A 19,332-nucleotide genomic window follows, 5' to 3' on the forward strand; every position below is an offset into this window, starting at 1 on the left:
GCAGGTTCTGTTTAGTTAGAGTCCTTAGCTTATGAGTTTTTATCAGAGAGCTCCTAAGACTGGATCCCTTCATGTCGCCATCTTGGCTCCACCCCCCACATCCTTTTCAACATTAATCATTGCCCTTTCTGGTCATATTGGCTAGTCTGAGAAGTGTGAGGTGGTACCTCAGAGATGCTTTAATTTGCATTTCTCTAATAATTAGTGATTTACAGCAATATTTCATATGACCTTGGTTCGCTTTGATTTCCTCAGCTGTAAATTGCCTTTGCATATCATTTGACCATTTGTCAATTGGGGAATAGCTTGTCCTTTTAAAAATTTGACTCAGTTCTCTGTATATTTTAGAAATGAGTCCTTTGTCAGAAATACTAGTTGTAAAAATTGTTTCCCTATTTACTACATTTCTTTTGATCTTGTTACAGTGGTTTTGTCTGTGCAAAAGCTTTTTAATTTAATGTAGTCAAAATTGTGGTTTATTTTTAATGTTCTCCATCTCTTCCTTGGGTCATAAACTGCTTCTGACAGGTAAAGCATTCCTTGATCTCCTAAGTTTGCTTATATCATTTTTTTATGTCTAAATCCTGTATCCATTTAGATCTTATCTTGGCATAGGGTGTGAGGTGTTGGTCTAATCCAAGTTTCAGCCATACTAACTTCCAATTTTCCCAAGGTTTTATCAGTTTTTATCCCAGTAGCTGGATAACCAGGGTTTATCAGATTACTATAATCAGTTCCTATTGCACCTAGTCTATTCCATTGATCCACCACTCTATCTTTTAGCCAATACCAGACAGTTTTGATGACTGATGCTTTATAATTTTAGATCCAATAGGGCAAAGCCACCTTATTTTGCACTTTTTTTCCCCATTAAATCCCTGGAGATTCTTTTTATTTCTCCATATGAATTTACTTACAATTTTTTCTAACTCATTAATTTATTAGAATTTTGATTGGTAGGGCACTAAATAAGTTTAATTTTGGTAGAATTGTCATTTTTATTATATTAGCTCAGCCTGTCTGTGAACAGTTGATATTTGCCCAGTTATTTAAGTCTGATTTTGTGTGAGAAGCGTTTTGTAATTGTTTTCAAAAAGTTTCTGAGTCTGCCTTGGCAGGCAGACTCCCAGGTATTTTATATTGTCTTTAGTTACTTATGAATGGAATTTCTCTTTCCAGAACTTTCTGCTGCATCTTGCTAGTCAAATATAGAAATGTCGAGGATTTATTCCACATCCTGTGACTTTGCTAAAGTTGCTAATTATTTTTAGTAGTTTAAAGAGTTTGAGTTTTGTCTCTTCCTTCAACTTCTTTTTCTTGAAAGCTTCTCAACAACTCAGAGTAACCATTCAGCATCTCGAAGATGGCAGAAGAGTACAAGAAAGCTGAATACCGTGCCATTATCTACCCACAGTCAAGAACCTTCTTTCCTTTTCCCTACATTCAAAAGGATCCAAGTAGCAATATCACTTTCCTTTCCGTTTAGCCCTCAGAGAACCAGTATCTCTGCAAAGGACAATCTGCACAAAAAGAACAAGTTTGAACTTTGACCAAATTATCATGTAGTCATTTGCTTTTTGAGGTGAGTTAGACCATTTCCCACTTTTGCTTCCCTTCAAAAAAATAACCTTGGAGACAGTAGTCCAATCTACAACAATTTTATTGTAACAGAGAAACCAGGCTGCATAAAAGCCTATGTGATTACATTGGAGGATGATCTCTTAAAGGTTGGAGTTTGAACTCAGCTAGCAATACAGAGAAGCTTACAACCACAGCTCAAAATACTCATCTCCAAGGACTGACTGCCCCGGACAGATTTTTCAGGAGAAAGGCTACGTATTGCACAACCACACAGATGAGGTCTGGTGGGGTGGGGGTAATAAGGGGGACAATTAAAAATTTTACCATGATGGGATCAAAGTACAGTTAGTTTACCAAATTCTCCTCCTCCGTCTTTTGCTAAGAAAGGGGAGGAGAGAACACGCTCATTTCTCAAATTCTATTTTACTTAATTCTCTATGTATATGCATCCTGATAGGAAGGGTCTGAAGGTTAATTCAAGCAGAGACAGAGAGAGAAACTAGGGAAGACTTGGGGACGGAAAGCAATAAACATGGGGGAGGAGGGTAAAGTTTAGTCTTCAATGTTCAATGGCCAACAGCCACCTCTCTTCTGTTATTTCTTGAAGCCAGGATGCTGGACAACAGCACCTATGGTTTTCAAAAACCCCATGATCCAAGGAGTCTCCATCAGTCCCAGGAGGCCAGTGAAAGAAGGGAGTTAGAATCGAACAAGACTTCTTTGCCAGCTTTTAGCACCTTAGAGATTTCTGTTATGTGCCATCTATTACCTAAATTAAAACTCTTGAATATTGTAATTCCAAGACTTGGGGAAGGGGAGAGAAATTCTGATCTTTGGGCAGGATTTTTGGTAGCGTTTACTGTAAACATAAAATGTTTTGAAAAAGTTGTGGAGGATGGGTTGGGGAGTTGAGGGTAGATTGCTCCAAACAGTAGTTTCAGATGCCTTTAGCCTACTCACAGATCTTTTTCTGAGATACCTTCAGGGGTTGAGCATTAAGCACTGTGGTTGAAAGAAACTCACACCACTCCTATCTTTGCCAGCTCAATCATCTTCCTGAATCTCAAAACAGCAGAGTCTGAAGGTGCGAAGGTTGTCTCTGCTCCATCTCACCGGGGAGAGTTATTTGGTTACTTGGTGAATGGCATGGGCAAGGTATCCTACATTGCCTGATGTGACCCCTGCTACAGAAATGCGGCCATCTTTTGTCATATAGATGGAGAATTCCTTGGTCAGCTGTTCCACCTGCAAAGAGAGGAGACACTGAGCATTTCTTTCTAAATAATTCAATTAAAATTCTTTTCCAGCTATGTCTCTCTCATATGTACTGACCCTGGAGGTAAAAAAAGTAAAGTTTTACACACACACAGGTTAAAAATTCTAAAATTAGCACTGATTAGAAAACTTAGAAAGAAACCTATTCTCCTTGCAAACAAATCACTACTTGATCAGTCTTTCTCCACCCTCTCTGGTGCCTTGATCGTAAGCACCTCTCCCCTTTAAAGGAAGAACATCTAAACAAGCCCCATGAAAATCCCCTTCTGGATTTTGAAAGCCTTTTGGCTGGTGATGAGTAACCCAAGCAGCCCACTCACCTGCTCAGGTTTCAGGCCTGTGAAACAAAACATGCCAATCTGGTCAGTGATATGCTGCCAATTGTGGGAGGAGCCTTCTTTCTTGAGGTTGGAAACTAGCTGGGTCCGCATGCCGATAATGCGATCTGCCATGCCTTTCACTTCTTGCAGCCTATTAAAAGAGAATCAGTCTTCAACTCAGGACCCTTCCCCTCAAACATCCTTTGGTCTTGTGACAGAAGCCCCAGGATTGATTCCTATGGGAGTAGACTGTCTTCCAGCTGTCTGCCCTCTTCTGATCAAGGCAGCTGCACTAATGACACAGCTAGTTTAAGAATGGACCCAAGTGGTTCAAAGAAGCTGGTGAACACTTAACTCTTCCCCTAATTCTGTAAAGTTAGACACTAGTTAGTTATGGAGACAGGGCCCTTTTCATTTCATTTTTTTCCCCCTAGACAAGAGAAAGAGTAAGTCTATAGAGAGCAGATAACATCTTGCACAAGTCATTTACTTCTTAGTCTGGGTTACTTGGAGTCTAGACCTTTTGAGCATTTTAGATGGCATTCTTAATACATTTCCAGAGAAAATAATTTAAAACTAATCATAGAGCTATCAAAGGGAAAAGTAAAGGTCTCTTTGCTACATTCATTGTGTCCATTTGAGCTCTTTCTTAGGGGCCTTTAACTTTCAGATTTTAGTCTCTTCGAACACAGGTAAGAGAAGGGACATTTACCATTGAGACCTCAGATCAGGACTATTCAGGATTGTGGCAGCAATTCGGGCCCCATTGAGAGGGGGGTTGGAATACATGGGACGAATCAGGATTTTCAACTGGGATTCTACCCTTTTGGCTTCATCGGCATCTTTACAAATCATGGTAAAGGCTCCCACACGTTCACCTGGAAGACAAAGTAGGTTACACATCACCTAGACTTAATTTTGTAAGTATGAAAAAAGTCATTCTAACCAACATGGGATAACTGAACCTAGGCACAAAAGAAGGCTGAATGATACAGATTACTAGGCCAATTCCAATTATTCCATTTAGGCCAGTTTCCTGAACAAGGAGCTGGTTATCTTTATTAGACTAGACACTTGGGAAAAGTTTATTGTTTCAAAGTTAAAAGGAGATGGGAACCATGACCTGTCTGACAAAACTGTCAGTTAATTCCTCTAGATTCCAAGTGATAAAATGTAATACGAAAAAATAAGGTTAAATCAAAAGAATTCCAAGTCTCTCTTTGTAGACTACCTGGCACTCCTAATCCTGAATCCCAATTGGAACTGAATGGGAAACCCAATCAGTCAGGTGTCCCTGCTTACCATAGAGGCCCATGTTCTTGGCATATGACTGACAGAGAGAGACATTAATGCCCTGCTCAATGAAGTGGCGAACTGCCCAGGCATCCTTGTTGCCATCTCCACTGGCAAAGCCCTGGTATGCCATGTCGAAAAAGGCAAAGAGTTTCCTTTGCTATGAATGAATCAGGAGAACAAAGTTTTAGTCATTTTGAAGATTACACAGAGAATTTTTATCTGACTGCATTTCACTAAACGGAATCACTAGGTACTCCAAATGGGTACATTTAAAATATTGCAACATTAGAAAATTAAGGTAGAAAGAGAAAATGATCTGAGCATGATCAATTTATTAGTTAGGTTAGCAGTTACCAATAGATTGAGTACATGGTTTCTCTTAATGACAAAATTTCCTTAGCCTTAATATAAGTTCTGGGATAGGTAGGGAAGACAATTGGTTATAAGGCAGAAAGTGTCATGGGGGTGGGGACATGACAGATTAAAGAAATAGGACTAGCACTCACTAATATACTATATACTACTCTCTCCTTATGGGACCCATGCATCATGCAGACCTTGTTATGGACCTAAGCAGATAATCTAATGCTTAAGGATATGCAAGGACATACAATATGCTTTGTGAAAATTAACCAGATTAGCTTATAGCCTTTTTAAGATAGGAATGGTAGATAATTTTTCTTTTAAACACGGTAACATTTGATCCTCACAATGACTGTGCTAAAAGACATCATTATTCCCATTTTAGAGATGAGGGAACATGCCCAGGGTCACACAGACATAAAGTCTATGGGTGGATCTGAATGCAAGGATCTACGCCATATCAAGCTGCCTCCCTCCCATAATCATGATCAGGTTGAGGTGGTGTTGGTCTCATGAGAACAGAACCAGAGATGAAGGGGCCACAAACTGCTTGTCCTCTAGAACCACCCAGTTCACCTGGGTGTATAAACCTAATGGAAATTCAATTTTAATTAATTTATGCCATGATTCTTTTTCCTAGCTGTTACTGGGACATCCTAGATAACTCACCTTTACCACAGATGCCATTTCTTTCCACTGCTCAGGACGAGGATCGACTCCAGTGGGGTTGTGAGCACAGGCATGCAGAAGGATGACACTCTGTTCTGGGATTTTCTATACAGAAGATTAAAAACAAACACCCCATTAACACTTTAATCTGCTTTACAGTGAATGGGTCATCCTGATTAGCTACCGAAGCCACCTAAAATGTCTAGAATACAAGCTCCTTGGAGGCAGGAGCTGTACCAGTCTGCATCCCTGTATCCTCAGGGTTTTGTACCTAAGAGGAATTTAATAAATAAAAACTAGCTGAAATGAATGTGATCAGTCTGAGAGTTCTGTGAAGGGTACACACACTGTCATGTGCTTCTTTCTCTTCCCCAAAAGTCACACTTACTGAAATGTCTTCCATAGCTCCAGTATAGTCAAAGCCACAAGTCTTGGGGTCATAGTAGCGATAGCCATTCAGCTGCATGCCAGCATCCCTGAAAATGGGGGTATGATTTCCCCAGGATGGTTTAGGAAGATAGACATCTCGGCTGAATTTGAAGAACCGTTGCTAAAAGATGTGGTAAGAAATGGGCAAAATGGCAATGAAAAAGAAAGGAGAAATTTATATATCACAATTATCACCATTTATTTGTCTTACCTTATACTAAGATGTAATTTGTGAAACTCTTAAGAAAAGCAGTGCTTTTCATTGACTCACCAGAAAACTGGCTCCCACCCTCAAGGCTCCAGTTCCAGAAATAGTTTGTACAGTGACATACTAAGAAAGAGACAAAAAAGCTGGTCAAAGAGAGAACCTCTATATACAGTTCTAATAAACATGACTGAATTTGAACCGAATAATTACTCACCACTGCCCCTAATTTTAGAAAGTGAAATCATGTTCCAAAGTGAGACCTTGAACAGTAGTCCCTAGACTAAGTCCCCTTGCAAGCTCATTTAGCAATAAGATGGGCTGATGAACTAATCTGTTCTGAACACAAAAGCTGAATTGATTTCAGAAGCATCCTAAAAGTTTATATTAAATTAAAAAAAAGAACAAGAACAAAAACCCTCTATTTGTCTCTGTGATTTTTGGCAAGTTGGATATTATGAAATCATTCTTTAGATTACAAGTAAACTCTAGATGAAAAGATACAGCAATTTCTAGATACTGGAGGTCTAATGATTATTCCTTGAAAATATGACAATTTTGCCTTCAATGAAGATAGAAAAAATGGCACAAACCAAGTCAATGGTAATATGCAAACTGGGATTCAAAGTGCCTAAATCCTATACCAATGGTTCTATGGTACATTGATTCAACCTTGTCCCTGACAAATCAGTGTTTTTAGTGTGATGACTCTGGGGTCAAGGAGACATTGTTTGCTTTTTTCCTGGGCTTATGAATCTAACACACATGAACTTAGGTCAGTTGGCCTTGCAAACAGGACTGTCTACAGCCAGTGACTATTTACTTTGTGCCTGTGTGTTGGTTTTGTTTACTTTGCTTAGTTTCATCGGCTGCTAACCTAGTTGGCCCTTAAGCTGGGTTAGCTAGCTTAAAAAACAAAAAAGGCAAGCAAGTGCCTTCCTCCATTTTCCTTTTTGGGGAAGGGACAGTGAAAGAGAGGCAGGCTGATGTTTGTCCATGAGTGACAGTTTAAGCAGCTCCCAAATTCCCTGGAAAGGGCAGATGCAAAAGAAGGTGGTCAGTCTTGTCTACTTAGTTGCCAAATTGGCAGGAAGGAAGAAAGGGCAGGTCCATGGTCCCCAATGGTGTGAGAAGTCCCTTCTTAATCCTTTATTTAGGATTTGGGAGCTCACAATATCAGGTGTGCGTGATTGGATTCTCAGGTATATCTCAAGTACATTCTACATAAAAACCATAGAAAACATAGAATGAAAGTTGTCATGGAACAAAACTTACTGATTAGCAGCAAGAATTTTTGACTGGTACTACCCAGAATCTTTGAGTGTGGCCACCACTGAAGAATCACTATAGATACTTTGGTAAAGTTAATGGAAAAACCAAAAATGAAGCCAGTGACATTCATGGAAGCTGAAATTTCCTTGACTTACTCGTTTGTTTTTCAGAACCTCGTTATTTTCTCCCAGGGCCAACTCTGCTGATGCCTTGCAAAACTCAGCCAGTCCTCCGATGGGCAGATACTCTTTGTCCATGCTCTTCCCTGCAATTTGGGCCTCTGCCTGCAATGGAGGAGCATGAAGATGGCAGATATTGTACTTAAAACTTGGCTCCCACCCTCAGTCCCTGCCTCTGGTACATAATGTAAAATATGCAAAAAGCTGGTTCTGAGCAGGGTAATGTCTCCAGGAGCCTGCACAAGATGCTGGATGGCTTTCAAACAACACATGGGATTCTGATTTTATCAGTTGGGGAGAGCTCCCTGGGGAGGAGATTCCCTCTGGCTCCAGGGTTGGCATTCTTCAGCTCAATGTCAGGCCTGTCTCAAATTATTCATCTTAACTGTATACATGCTATTTCCAAAAATTCTATTCCATATGGCAGAAAAATTTACTTTGTGGTAAGGTTATATAGGAAATTTAAAATTTCTGGGAGGAGAATAAGAGGTTGGAAGCAATTTTACAGCTTACCCATGATACACAAATGTATTCTTTCTAACTCTGCTCAATCCTTTCACAAAAGGGGAAACTAAAAGGTTCAGAGACTCAAGTTGAACTGATTTCGACCTCTGACAAGCTCACCTTGCGCACGCTTGGAAGAACATAGGGCTTCCCATTATCATCTCGGTAGGCCCCAACTCCCAAGTTCATCTTCTTGCTATTAGTGTCCCTCTTAAATGCTTCAGTCACTCCCAAGATGGGGTCGGGAGGCCCCATTTCTACGTGGGTCCACCAGGAGCTAAAATAAGAAATGCAGGATATCAATTATTCATACTTCCCCAATTTCAGCAGATGTTCCCAAAAACAGAATAAAAAGAGTTGAAAAATCCAAGTGAGAAGGCTGGAAGGGGAGCTCTCCTAAAGAAAGGCTAAGTGAGGCCAGCATTCTGGCAAAATGAGCTTTATGGGTTCTAAACATCTCTCTCTCTAAAAAAAAAATCTATATATATAAAATATGCCTCAAGGTATAAACCACTCTCCCCACAAGATTATTTTACTTTTTAATATGGTTGCACAGTCAAGACTGCAGTCTTTAATCAGTTGTCTGTGTTTCCAGGTGACTCTAGAAGAGAACCTAGTCTAGGCAATTAGCTACCAAATAAAATCAGTAGAATTCCAGGTGTACCATCTTCGTCTTCCCATATCGACCAACCTACTTAATCATTCTACTAGCGAAACGAGCTCTTATGTATTCTCTCAGGGGCTCATTCTTCCAGTTGTTCTACATGAGAAGGGTTAACAGTTATGGGATTAAATGAAACTATTCAATTGTATACAAATTTTTGATATGGCAGAAAGAATATTACAATTTAAAACCCAGCTCTGCTATTTATCTGCTCAAGGTCACCCAGAGGCCAGTTCTCTCCTGCCCCAGTTTTCTCATCTGGGAAATAAGGTTATTGGCCTAGATCAGAGGCCTGATCCAAAGAGATTAGAATGCAAAGAAACATGGTATGGCTTGTATGTAATGCAAGATATATCCCATATACCATGTAAAGTCAAGCAGAGTTGACTTTAAGACTTCATTAAGAATTAAATTCAGGTAAAAAACAACAGTCCACAAATGACACAATACCATTAAAATTTCAGGAAATATCCTTTATGTCTGTTCATTGGTAAACTACAAAAGTAGAAAGCAATACTGTTCTATGTCAACAGTCACACTATTTGATGATTTTAGCAAAAGGAGTTTTGTGTGGAGGGGTCTGCAAAGTACCTTTTTTAATTTTAATCCAACAGTTTGTCTTCAATTAAAAAAAATAAAGGAAATAAACAAATTACACTTTGGCTTTATTAGACATGCTAGTAAAATTGGGCAGAAAAATAAGGAAGAGGCTATGTCTTCTGTTCTTCTGTCTTCTCTAAGACAGGCATTTAATATTTGTTGAAGCCAGCTCTCACTACAACCAAAGGTTGTTTATACTGAGAAGTCATAATATACTCAATCTCCTAGATGCTAGTAGTCTCTGGTATTTGAGAATGCAAACTATATTCTATACCAATTTTGGAAATTTTCAATGAAACATTCTACCATCAGAACTACACTTCTCAAGAAATTTCATGGTTTCCTTAGTTTTCTTCCTATCCCAATTAAAACCTCATCTTTTACTAGAGGCCTTTCCCACCAATATGGCTCAATACCAGCTTTATCTATTGGTGCTATTTCTCTATAAATCCTGTTTATACATCATTTTTTTTTGCATGGTGGTCCACCCATTAGACCGTGGGTTTCAAGAGATCAGGGATCATGTATTTACAGTGTGTACTACTACATGATAACTGGTGAACAAATGCTTGTTGATTTGACAATACTTAAAAAAACTAGGTTTTCTATCTTCCGATCATTACTACTAAATTACTATTCCAGATTCTTTCCTACATGATGCTTTCAAAATTGCCCTGCTCTTTTAGGCAGCTTTCTGTTTTGTGCATTTAAAGAGGGACAGTAGTCTTTTGACATCCTTATTATTAATTCACCCTTCCCCAGATGCCCTCCTCTCCCATTAATTCAGAGTAAGAAAGGACAATTCCCCTGCCTCCCTCTATGACAAAAAAGCCAAGGGGAGTTCTACTGTGGCCATACATGCATGCCTCTGTGCCTTGTCCATCAGTCTGGAGTTTTACTTTTACGATTCTTGTATAAACTATTCTGGGTCTGCTCCCATCATACAGCACCAAGCCAGAGAGTAAACCCAGGATTCTCTGAAATCATCTCTTTTTATTTAAGTTATTTTGGGTTGTAATCTAATCTCTTTTCTTTTTTTAGAACCATAGTCCAGCGTTTCCCATCAGCCAGTAGGCATCTTTTAAGACCTAAGTGCCAACACAAAAAAGGCAAAAGACGATCCTTGCTTCCAAAGACTGCAAAGGCTGATGGGGGAGAAAATGTGAAAACAATTATGTACAGATGAGATATACAGGACAACGTGGAAGTCATCTCAGGGAGAAGAGCCTTGCAATAGCAGAGATCAAGAAAATTTGCAGAAGATGTGTATTTTACCTGGGATGAGAAAGAATTCAGGGAGGGGAGATGAACAGATGGGAAAATGTGGGGAGGATGGATACAAAAGCATCTTGTGAAAGTAAAACCAAAGAGATCTGTATCACCAGAAACTTTCTGGGATCCACTACATAATTAAATGATGACAATAATAGAACTTTGGTAACTTTGGAGAGTTGGTTGAATGATGAAGTCAGAAGTGAGTTTGCAAAGAATTAGGAGAAAGAAAAGAAAGTCGAAACATATTATAGACAGTCTTTGCAAGAAAGAAAAAAAACTTCCAGAAGTCTATGAAGTTCTTCCTATAGCCCCTTTGTACTTTATATATATTGATTCTTTTAGAATGTTTCTTGTATTTTTTCTTTGACATGGGAGTCCTAGACTTTAGCCGAGATAATCCTGGGACTTTTTCTTTGGGGGTTTTCTTTTACGAAGTCATCAGTGCTTCATTTTGCCTTCCGGATCTCATGGATCTGGGTAATTAAAAAAAATGATTTCTTGAACTATTATGTCCAGGATTTTAAAAAAAATTTTGGTTTCATGAAACAATGATTTTTAAATAGTCTCTCCTTGGCCTATTTTCTAGGGCAGTTAAAAACAACCCAAACCAAGTAACACCTAGCTTGTATTTTATTCTATTTTTTTCTTCTTTTTATTTTGTCCTATAGATTGCTGTCTCACAGTCATTGATTTCTGTTTGGTCTATTTTAGTTTTTTTTTTTTTTGGGGGGGGTCTATTTCCTGGATAGGTTTTTTTCTCTGCCCTCCAGCACTGTTTTTAGGTGGGGTAGTACCATGAATTCTTATAGGGACTTCAATCTCAATCTCAGGGTGAGGTCCTTTGGCAATCTGAGGTAAACTTTATCTTCAGAGACATCAGATGCCTGGGTTGGGTCTGGTCTGAGAAACGTGGCACCACACTGGTCGGCACTAGTTGATCTTTTCCTGGAGCTTCCTGTCCTTACCCTGAGGCTTTCTCAGGGAGCCCTCCAGTCTACATCTCTGAACACTGCTCACCCTGGGAGGCACTGTTGGGCATTTTTCCTACCACACTTGGACTTCTGGCTAATTTTTTAATGTAGTTCTGGGAGGAAACAATTTCTCATTGGATTTCTTGTACATTTTTTGGCTTGTGAGAACTCGAAATATTCTGCTGTTCATAATGGAGACATGAAAAGCTTTTTTGTTGGTCTTAGCAGTCACTGCTGAGATGTCATTTTAAGTTAGGATCAACAAGAGGCAAGTGTACATAGATTTCAGGTGCTCAATAAAAGAAAACCATAGTTTTCCACGAAGCTGTTTTAGCCTCATGTCTTAATGAACACTTGAAGGAAATGTACCTATTATTTTGGGTCCATGAAACCAGTCTATAAATAGTAACACTGGAGGCCAGGGAAGATATTAAAAGCCAAGGGGAAAAAAAGTCCCTATAATAGCTAATGTAAGGTCTTAGAACTTAGAGGTACTTGTATCACATACTAGTATAGCTAGCATAGTTATCTAGAAATGAACATATACTAGATGCAAAGAAACAGCAAGAAGTGGGAAAATTTTAGTGAATGGTTCCATCTCTAATCTGAACAGTCTCTTACTCTTATCTTTGGGTAAGTCATGAAATCCCTTTCCAATATATTTTCTCCCCCCTGCTCCCACTTTTATCTTCTGGAAAGAGCTGTTTCTGAAAAGTCTTACATCACTTGGTGAACTCCAATATCCTTAATTCTTCTCTAAGCAAAAAAAAAAAAATCCAGTTTTTATTTCTTTATAGTGCATTTCATGGTATGTAATTAGAAATAGCTGAAAATAAGAAAGTCACATAGGCAAGTCAGTTAGCCCATCATCAATCATATTAGGTTGTTTTATTACACTTACTCTAACATGACAGAGGACTGCTAACTTGAAGGGAAAAAAATTAATCAACAGGAACTATTTATCTTTTCAAATACAAATAATTTGGCCCCTGGATCAAAGGACATTCATTAGCACCAAATGCTATTTCAGTTTAAAAAGAGCTTATCACCTTCTAACCCTTTACTAACTTTGTTACTCCTATTTTGTAAGAGTAATCAAAACATGACTTGTGTCTTGTGCACAGCTTTTCAGTAATTCCTGCTTTTGCTCAGGGTCAAAAATGTTACTTAGTTGTTTATTATGGTAGAATTTTCCTTGTTTTTCCTCTTTTGCTATGGAACAGCACTTTCCAGTGCTGAAATATATGTTTTTCTTTTCTTTTATCTTTTTATCTTGTGCTTCAGAGCCTGTGGTTTTTTTATTTTACAAATTGAAGGTTTGTGGCAACCCTGCCAATTAGCAATCAGTGCCATTTTCCAAAAACATGTGCTCACAGTGTATCTTGGTGTCAAATCTTGGTAATTCTTGGAATAGTTCAAACTTTTTCAATAATATTATAGCTCCTATGGTGATGATCACTGATGTTTGATGTCCCTATTCCAATTGTTTTGGGGAGCCACGTACAGCATATAAGAATATAAGCATGAGAACTTAATCCATAAATGTTCTATGTGTTCTCTGACCACACCACCCAGCTGTTTGAAATTAAGCCTACCAGGGCCTCTAAATGTTCCAGTGAAAGCAAGAGTCAACCCAGGCGGCAGACTTCATTGTGATTTCATTTTAAGAAACTGCCAGCCTCCAGCAACCACCACCCTGATCAGCCAGTGGCCTGTAACATCTAGGCAAGGTCCCAAACCACCTAAAAGGTCTCGACTCCTTGAAGGTTAAAATGCGGATTACCAGTTTTTAGCAATAAAGGATTTTAAAATGAACATTTTAAAAGACATGATACTATTTCATACTTAGCAAAGATTACAGGAGTGTGTGAAGATAATCTTAGCATGCCCCAGGAAACCAAAAAAACCCCGTGTGACTTGTTTTATTGTCTGTTCTGATCCCTTTTACTCAAACACTAAAGAATATATCTCTTCTACAAGTTAAGAGGAAGGAAATGTGTGTGGAGGGAGTGGGGGAACCTCTGGATCCCACTTGTCTCATCCATCCATCCATCCATCCGTCCATCCATCCATCCACTGGGTTGTAGTCATTTCTTTAAAAACTATTTTGAAGTAAGATTGGGGGAAAAAATTGTAAAACTCAAATAAAACCTTTAATAAAAAATATATTTTGGGGGTGACTGGGTCGATAGAGCAGCGCCCTGGAGTCAGGAGTCCCTGAGTTCAAATCCGTTATATATATATTCATATACATATACATATACACACACACACACACACACACACACACACATATATAGATGTATACACACACATGCATGTTGGGGCAGAGCAGCTGGAGTCAGTCGGACCCGAGTTCCAGTGTGGCCGCGGGCGCCGGATCGTCAGCAGCGGGGTGCCCTGGTCACCCAGAGCCGTGCAAGAACGACCCCCCTAGGCAAGGCTTTTGCCCTCCCGTCCGCATCTCGAGTGTCTCATTTTCCAATCTGCGAGGCGGAACCGCGCTGCCGGGCCTCGGGCCCGCGCCCCAGCTCTCGGCCCGGGGGCCGTGCCGGCGCCTCCGCGTTCCCCGCCGGCCGCGGGCAGGGTCCGCACGGGGCCGGGCCCCCCGGGCCCCCCGGGCGGCGTGGACTCGCGGGGTCTCATCACGGGGGGACCGGCCAAGGTCGAGCTCGGGGAGAACCCGGGCCGGCGAGCACGAAGCGCCGCTGAGAGTCCGGCCCGGCGGCCCCGCGCTGCCCTCCACCGGGTCCTCTCAAGGGCACATGCGCCCCGCCGCGAGGCCCGCCCCCTCGGGCCGCCGGAGCCAATCGGCGGGCCCCGCGCCCGCTCCCCGGCCCGACGTCACCATGGCGGCCGCGGAAGGACGCGCGTCCCCGGGGCTCGCGGGCGCCCGGCGCCGTCGGCTCCTTACCTGGCTCGGGCGGCGGCGGCGGCGCCGAGGCCCGGGTGGAAGGAGGCGGCTCCGGAGAGCAGGCGGCAGGAGTGCAGCAGCGCCATGGCGAGCGGAGAGGCGGACGGGCGGGCGGGCGGACGGGAGCTGCGCGGCGGCGGCGGCTGCAGGGACAGATAAAGCCCGCCCCGGAGCTCCGCGCCAGGCTCCGCCCCGGAAACGCGGCCCCGGAAACGCGGCCCCGGCGCCGCGGGAGGCCCGGCGCAGGCTGGGGGGGCGGGGCCAGCGCGCGGCCCCACGGCGCCCCCTGGCGGCCCCGGCCTCGCCTCGTGGTTGCCCGGGAGACGGCCGGCCCGGCCCGGGGAGCGACCTGCGGCCCCGCCGCGGCCTTGCCCGGCCTTGCCCGGCCTTGCCCGCCGCCCCGCGCGGGGCAGGGAGCCCCGGGCCTGTGACCGCGTGGGAGTCATCCCCCACCCCGCCGGGTAGCAAAGGACCACACGCACACAAAATGGGTTTTTAAAAATATGAGTCCTGCCAAAGACTCCTTTTGGTGGAGAATGCTCCCCGTATCCGAGAAGGAACTGCGCAGTGTGAAGGCAGGCCACAGTTTGCTATCTTACATTTTTTAAAAAATTCTCTTCTGATTGGATATGATCCATGAATAGCATGGATCTATGATTTACACGTGGTAGATGTCTATATTACATGGCTTTCTTCCGAGGAAAGGGGGTGGGAAGGGAAGAAGGGAGAGAAAATGTAAAAAAATGATTGTTGAAGATACTGTAGTTGGAAAAATATATAAATAAAGGGGAAAAAGTATGGGCTTTTCTCATTTTGTCTTCTTTGGGGGCCAAAGAATTTGTACAGTTTATTGATTTTTTTTTCTTTTAGATTTTTTTGCAAGGCAATGGGGTTAAGTGGCTTGCCCAAGGCCACACAGCTAGGTCATTATTAAGTGTCTGAGACCGAATTTGAACCTAGGTCCTCCTGACTTCAGAGCCGGTGCTCTATCCACTGCACCACCTAGCCACCCCAGTTTATTGACTTTTTAAGAATAGTGTTTTTTCTTTCCTAAATAGTTGATTCAAATCATAGCTTCATCAAAAGTATGCTTCTATTCCCGTAGTCTTTCCAACTTTTAACATTTTCATCCTTTATCATCTTTGCCTAGCTGCTGAATATTAAGTGGAATATTCCCAATAAAAACCATTTCAGGGTTAATATTCCTAGTGAAGTCCTCTCAGGGTTAAGAAATATTTAAGAAAGAACAAATTATTAGTCTTAAACTATTCCTAGAAGAAAACCCCATTTATTCCAAACAGGAGGGTCACTTTCCTAATTTCTGATAAGACTACTTTTACTGACTATCAGAAGGGATAGTAGATTTTTTCCCATGAGAAAGACCTTGCATTCTAAGACAAGTTTACATGACTTCAGTAAGCTAGTTATCATCCTGAAGGTTATTTTCACCATCTGGATGGTGAGGTAATATTTTATGAAAACCTTTCATTCTTTTCTTTGTTGTTGGGGTAGATTTTTTCAAGTAGAAATTAACTCTGAAGACTAACCAATGAGTCAACAGAGAGGGAGAGGATAGAGGGGAGGAAGGATTGCATTAGGCCATATAATCTTGCTTGTCTGTCAATTTGGGGCAGTTCCTTGATCTTCACTACCTTTGTGAGACTTGGAGTGTGTCCTTTTCTCGAGAAGTCAAAATAAACTTCTTTTTTCTTTTTGCTCAGAGTACTGTATTTTTTTTAGTGTTCACAGTATGAAAAGCACTTCCTCAGACTTGCTTTAATTTGCTTTTTTTTTATTATTAATTTCTGGAATATTTTTATATTTGGTTTTTGATAATTTACATATCTTCTTTTGAAAATTGCTTTTGTTTTCCTGTCCTTTGACTACTGACTTTTTTTCTTAAACATTTATATCCCTTCCTTTTATCCTGGATGTCATATCTTATCAGAAATATGGGTTGAGAGTATTTTTCTCTTTTAAAAGTTTCTCTTCTTATTATTCTGTTTTCTCATTCTCTTTGTTTTCTTTCTCTGTTTCATTTTTGTCCCAGTCTTCTCCATAGATCTCAGGCTTTTCTTTTGATTTAATTTATGATCTCCATTGTCATCTTAATATACTCCAATAATACTCAGAGGTTGTTCAGACTAGGGTTGACTCCTAGAGAGAAAACTAAGAAATTCCATGATGATTTTAAAGTATGGGATTTTTTCCTTGGGGATGGAGGAGCACTACCTTGAAGCTATTAGATATGGTTTGGTGCAACAAAGATTCAGTTAGCATGTATCTAGGGACTTTGTATTACTTTGTGAATCCCAATCAGACACATAGATAAATGGCAAGCTTCTTAGGTGTTTTCCTCTTTTGAAAGGACAAGGTTGATGCTGAAAATAGTTAAGCTTGCCTTAAGGCCTATTGCCTCCTTCACTTCAGTGGAATTTAACAAATTCTCTTCAAAAAACTACTATGCTGCTGTGTAAGGAACTGTCAAGGGCAGTTACATGAAATGTTTTAATAACAGAATTCTCATCTCAGGGTAAAAAGAACACTTGAGGACTGAGCTCTAGTCTTGGCTAGCATTTGTCCTTCAGTGTGACCTTGGGAAAGTCATTTTTTCTCCAAGGAACTCTCATTTTCCTCATCTATAAAGTAAGGCAACTGGGTCAGATGATCTCTGACATTCAATGAAAATATGGCTAATAGTGATTAATGTTCATATCAGCTACAATAAATAATACTAATCAATGATTTCTTGATTCTTTAGCAGGCTCTCCCTAACTTGAAAAGTGCAAAAAATGTTCCCTGATGATGAAACTTGTGATAGGATTTTTCTAAACCTTTTGTTTGGAATTGAAGAGTATTCCCTCCTGCTGTACTCTTAATGATTTGGTGAGTCCAAATGTAGGTAGCACTTCAACTGGCATTGAGGGAGAGGAAGAAAAGGGCAAAGCCCAAATTCACCCCATGTTCCTTGTCAGCTTCATCCCAAATAGCTTTTCTCCCATCTCCTTACATTTGAAAAAACCTTAAGAAACCACTAACAAGGTTTCCTGTCAGTCGTCTGCAAGACTGCTGTCATCTTTCCCTTCAGCTAGATGAACAGAGATACCTGTTCTCAGAAAGGGCTAACAGGGATCATTAAAAGAAAAATCATGTTTTTGTTGGAGCCCAAGTTCCCCAGGCTCCTCTGATGTGACAGGCTGATGGCAAAGGGATCTCAACAAACCAAGTTCTGGGAAGTACTAATGAGATGGAGCCAGGCCAAGCTGTGCCCCCACAGGAATCCAGAAACATGGCCACTCCAGCCTGGCCAGCTGCTCACCCCACAACGCTTTGGCATGAGACTGGCAGTGTTGAACATTTCAGAAAGGGCAGTCATGACAGAAACTACTGAGGAGAGCTGAGGCTGACCTCACTAGCTGGAGAACAGAAGGGAAATCACCTCTCTTGATAGCCATGTTGGCCAGATAGCCAGGGACAGGGAATCAATCATCATAGAACTTTAGCCTATCTTAAGTATTTATTCGGTGGACATGTGAAATCTCTTGAATTGATTGATTCTGTAGTTATCAAATTTCTTAGACATTTAACTTAAGTCTTATCTCCCTAAGATTAAAAGCTTCTTGGAGGCAATTATCCTATTTTAAACAACTATGGAACTTTTTTAGTGCCTAGAAGCACAAAGGAAGCCTTCACTATTGGTTCAGTGAATTTCATCTCATGGTAATATTAATAATCACAATACTTCTGTTTGCAAAGTAATTTCATACACCTTATCTCCTTGGACTGAAACAAGATGAAGGAAGGAAGTCAGACAAAATAGAGAATGACTGGCAGGGCTCGAGTCAATAATGTCTAGAATTTTGGGGAGCTGAGGTCAAAACTTTTGGGGGACAAAAATACATTTGTTTCCTGTTGTGGTGAAGGGTTATCTTTCCTGGATCTAGGGCTCACAAAGACATTTTAGCTTCTCTGGTAGCCTTGGAATTTAAGTTGATTACTGACCCCTTTGCTGTGAGAGTCTGCAAATTATTCTCTCCTTTTTGAAGATGAGGAACTTCCAAGGTTGGGCTGGTCTGAGAAATCCTACCTGACATTATGCAGAGCAGGGCCCTTTATATTTGTGTATAGCCATTTATGATTACAAAGCCCTTTTATATTTTTTCATTTAATCTTCACAATACTATGTTTTTACATATTACAAATAATTAAATATTACCAAAATATTACAAATATTTTAATTCTCATTTTACAGATGAGGAAACTGAGACTGACAGACCTGCCTAAGATCTAGTGAGTAGCAGAGCCAGGAGTCAAATCCAGTTCTCCTGACTCTGGGCTTTTTTTTCTTCTGGTTTTTGCAAGGCAATAGGGCTAAGTGGCTTGCCCCAGGTCACACAGCTAGGTAATTATTAAGAGTCTGAGGCTGGATTTGAACTCAGGTCCTTTTTACTTCAGGGCTGGTGCTCTATCTGCTGTGCCACCTAGTTGCCCCCAGGCTTTTTTCCTCAGGACAATCCACACTCTCCTGAAGGTCTCCAATGGAATTTTGACTTGAATGTGATCTGCCACAGTTGGACACTGTATCTTGACCCTACCTTAATGATGACATCTTGGTTCTCTTTGAGCATGAAGGACCTCAACCAACCAATATATTAAGTACCCCCAGGAAGCCAAACACCATGCTTAACCCTGGAGATAGAAGAACAAAAATGAAATAGTCCCTGCCTTCAAGCAGCTTACATTATATTTGGAGATACAGTATGAGTTAGTTAAATTCTAAGGAGCAGAAAAGGCTTAGTCTAGATTAGATGGCTG

The 19,332-nt window shown here is 40.9% G+C and overlaps 1 protein-coding gene across 2 annotated transcripts; it reads right to left on the reverse strand.

The window, feature by feature from the left end:
* Nucleotides 1–1,632: 1,632 nt before the first annotated feature.
* GOT2 (glutamic-oxaloacetic transaminase 2) lies at nucleotides 1,633–14,681 on the reverse strand. Of its 2 annotated transcripts, none has more exons than XM_074199084.1 (10): nucleotides 14,518–14,681; nucleotides 8,214–8,370; nucleotides 7,566–7,694; nucleotides 6,205–6,264; nucleotides 5,893–6,054; nucleotides 5,505–5,609; nucleotides 4,479–4,629; nucleotides 3,889–4,054; nucleotides 3,177–3,327; nucleotides 1,633–2,826 (listed from the first exon to the last, which is right to left on the reverse strand). In XM_074199084.1, exons 1-10 carry the CDS (start codon nucleotides 14,601–14,603, stop codon nucleotides 2,704–2,706), a joined length of 1,290 nt encoding a protein of 429 aa, XP_074055185.1. In that variant the 5' UTR covers nucleotides 14,604–14,681; the 3' UTR covers nucleotides 1,633–2,703. The 2 variants fall into 2 exon arrangements, with proteins under 2 accessions (XP_074055185.1, XP_074055196.1); XM_074199095.1 differs by lacking the exon at nucleotides 14,518–14,681 and adding an exon at nucleotides 8,789–8,811 and having other exon boundaries at nucleotides 1,634–2,826.
* Nucleotides 14,682–19,332: the final 4,651 nt, after the last annotated feature.

The sequence above is a fragment of the Macrotis lagotis genome, chromosome 1 (genome assembly GCF_037893015.1).
Source record: "Macrotis lagotis isolate mMagLag1 chromosome 1, bilby.v1.9.chrom.fasta, whole genome shotgun sequence".
Classification (NCBI taxonomy): domain Eukaryota; kingdom Metazoa; phylum Chordata; class Mammalia; order Peramelemorphia; family Peramelidae; genus Macrotis; species Macrotis lagotis.

Bases quoted from the DNA above. Each gene is read 5' to 3' on its own strand.
- GOT2 (XM_074199084.1), bottom strand. From the start codon at position 14,603: ATGGCGCTGCTGCACTCCTGCCGCCTGCTCTCCGGAGCCGCCTCCTTC. The intron at 7,695-8,213 runs GTGAGCTTGTCA...CCTCCATTGCAG, and splicing joins TTCTTCCAAGCGTGCGCAAG to GCAGAGGCCCAAATTGCAGG. The intron at 6,265-7,565 runs GTAAGTCAAGGA...TCTCTTTCTTAG, and splicing joins AGGTTCTGAAAAACAAACGA to TATGTCACTGTACAAACTAT.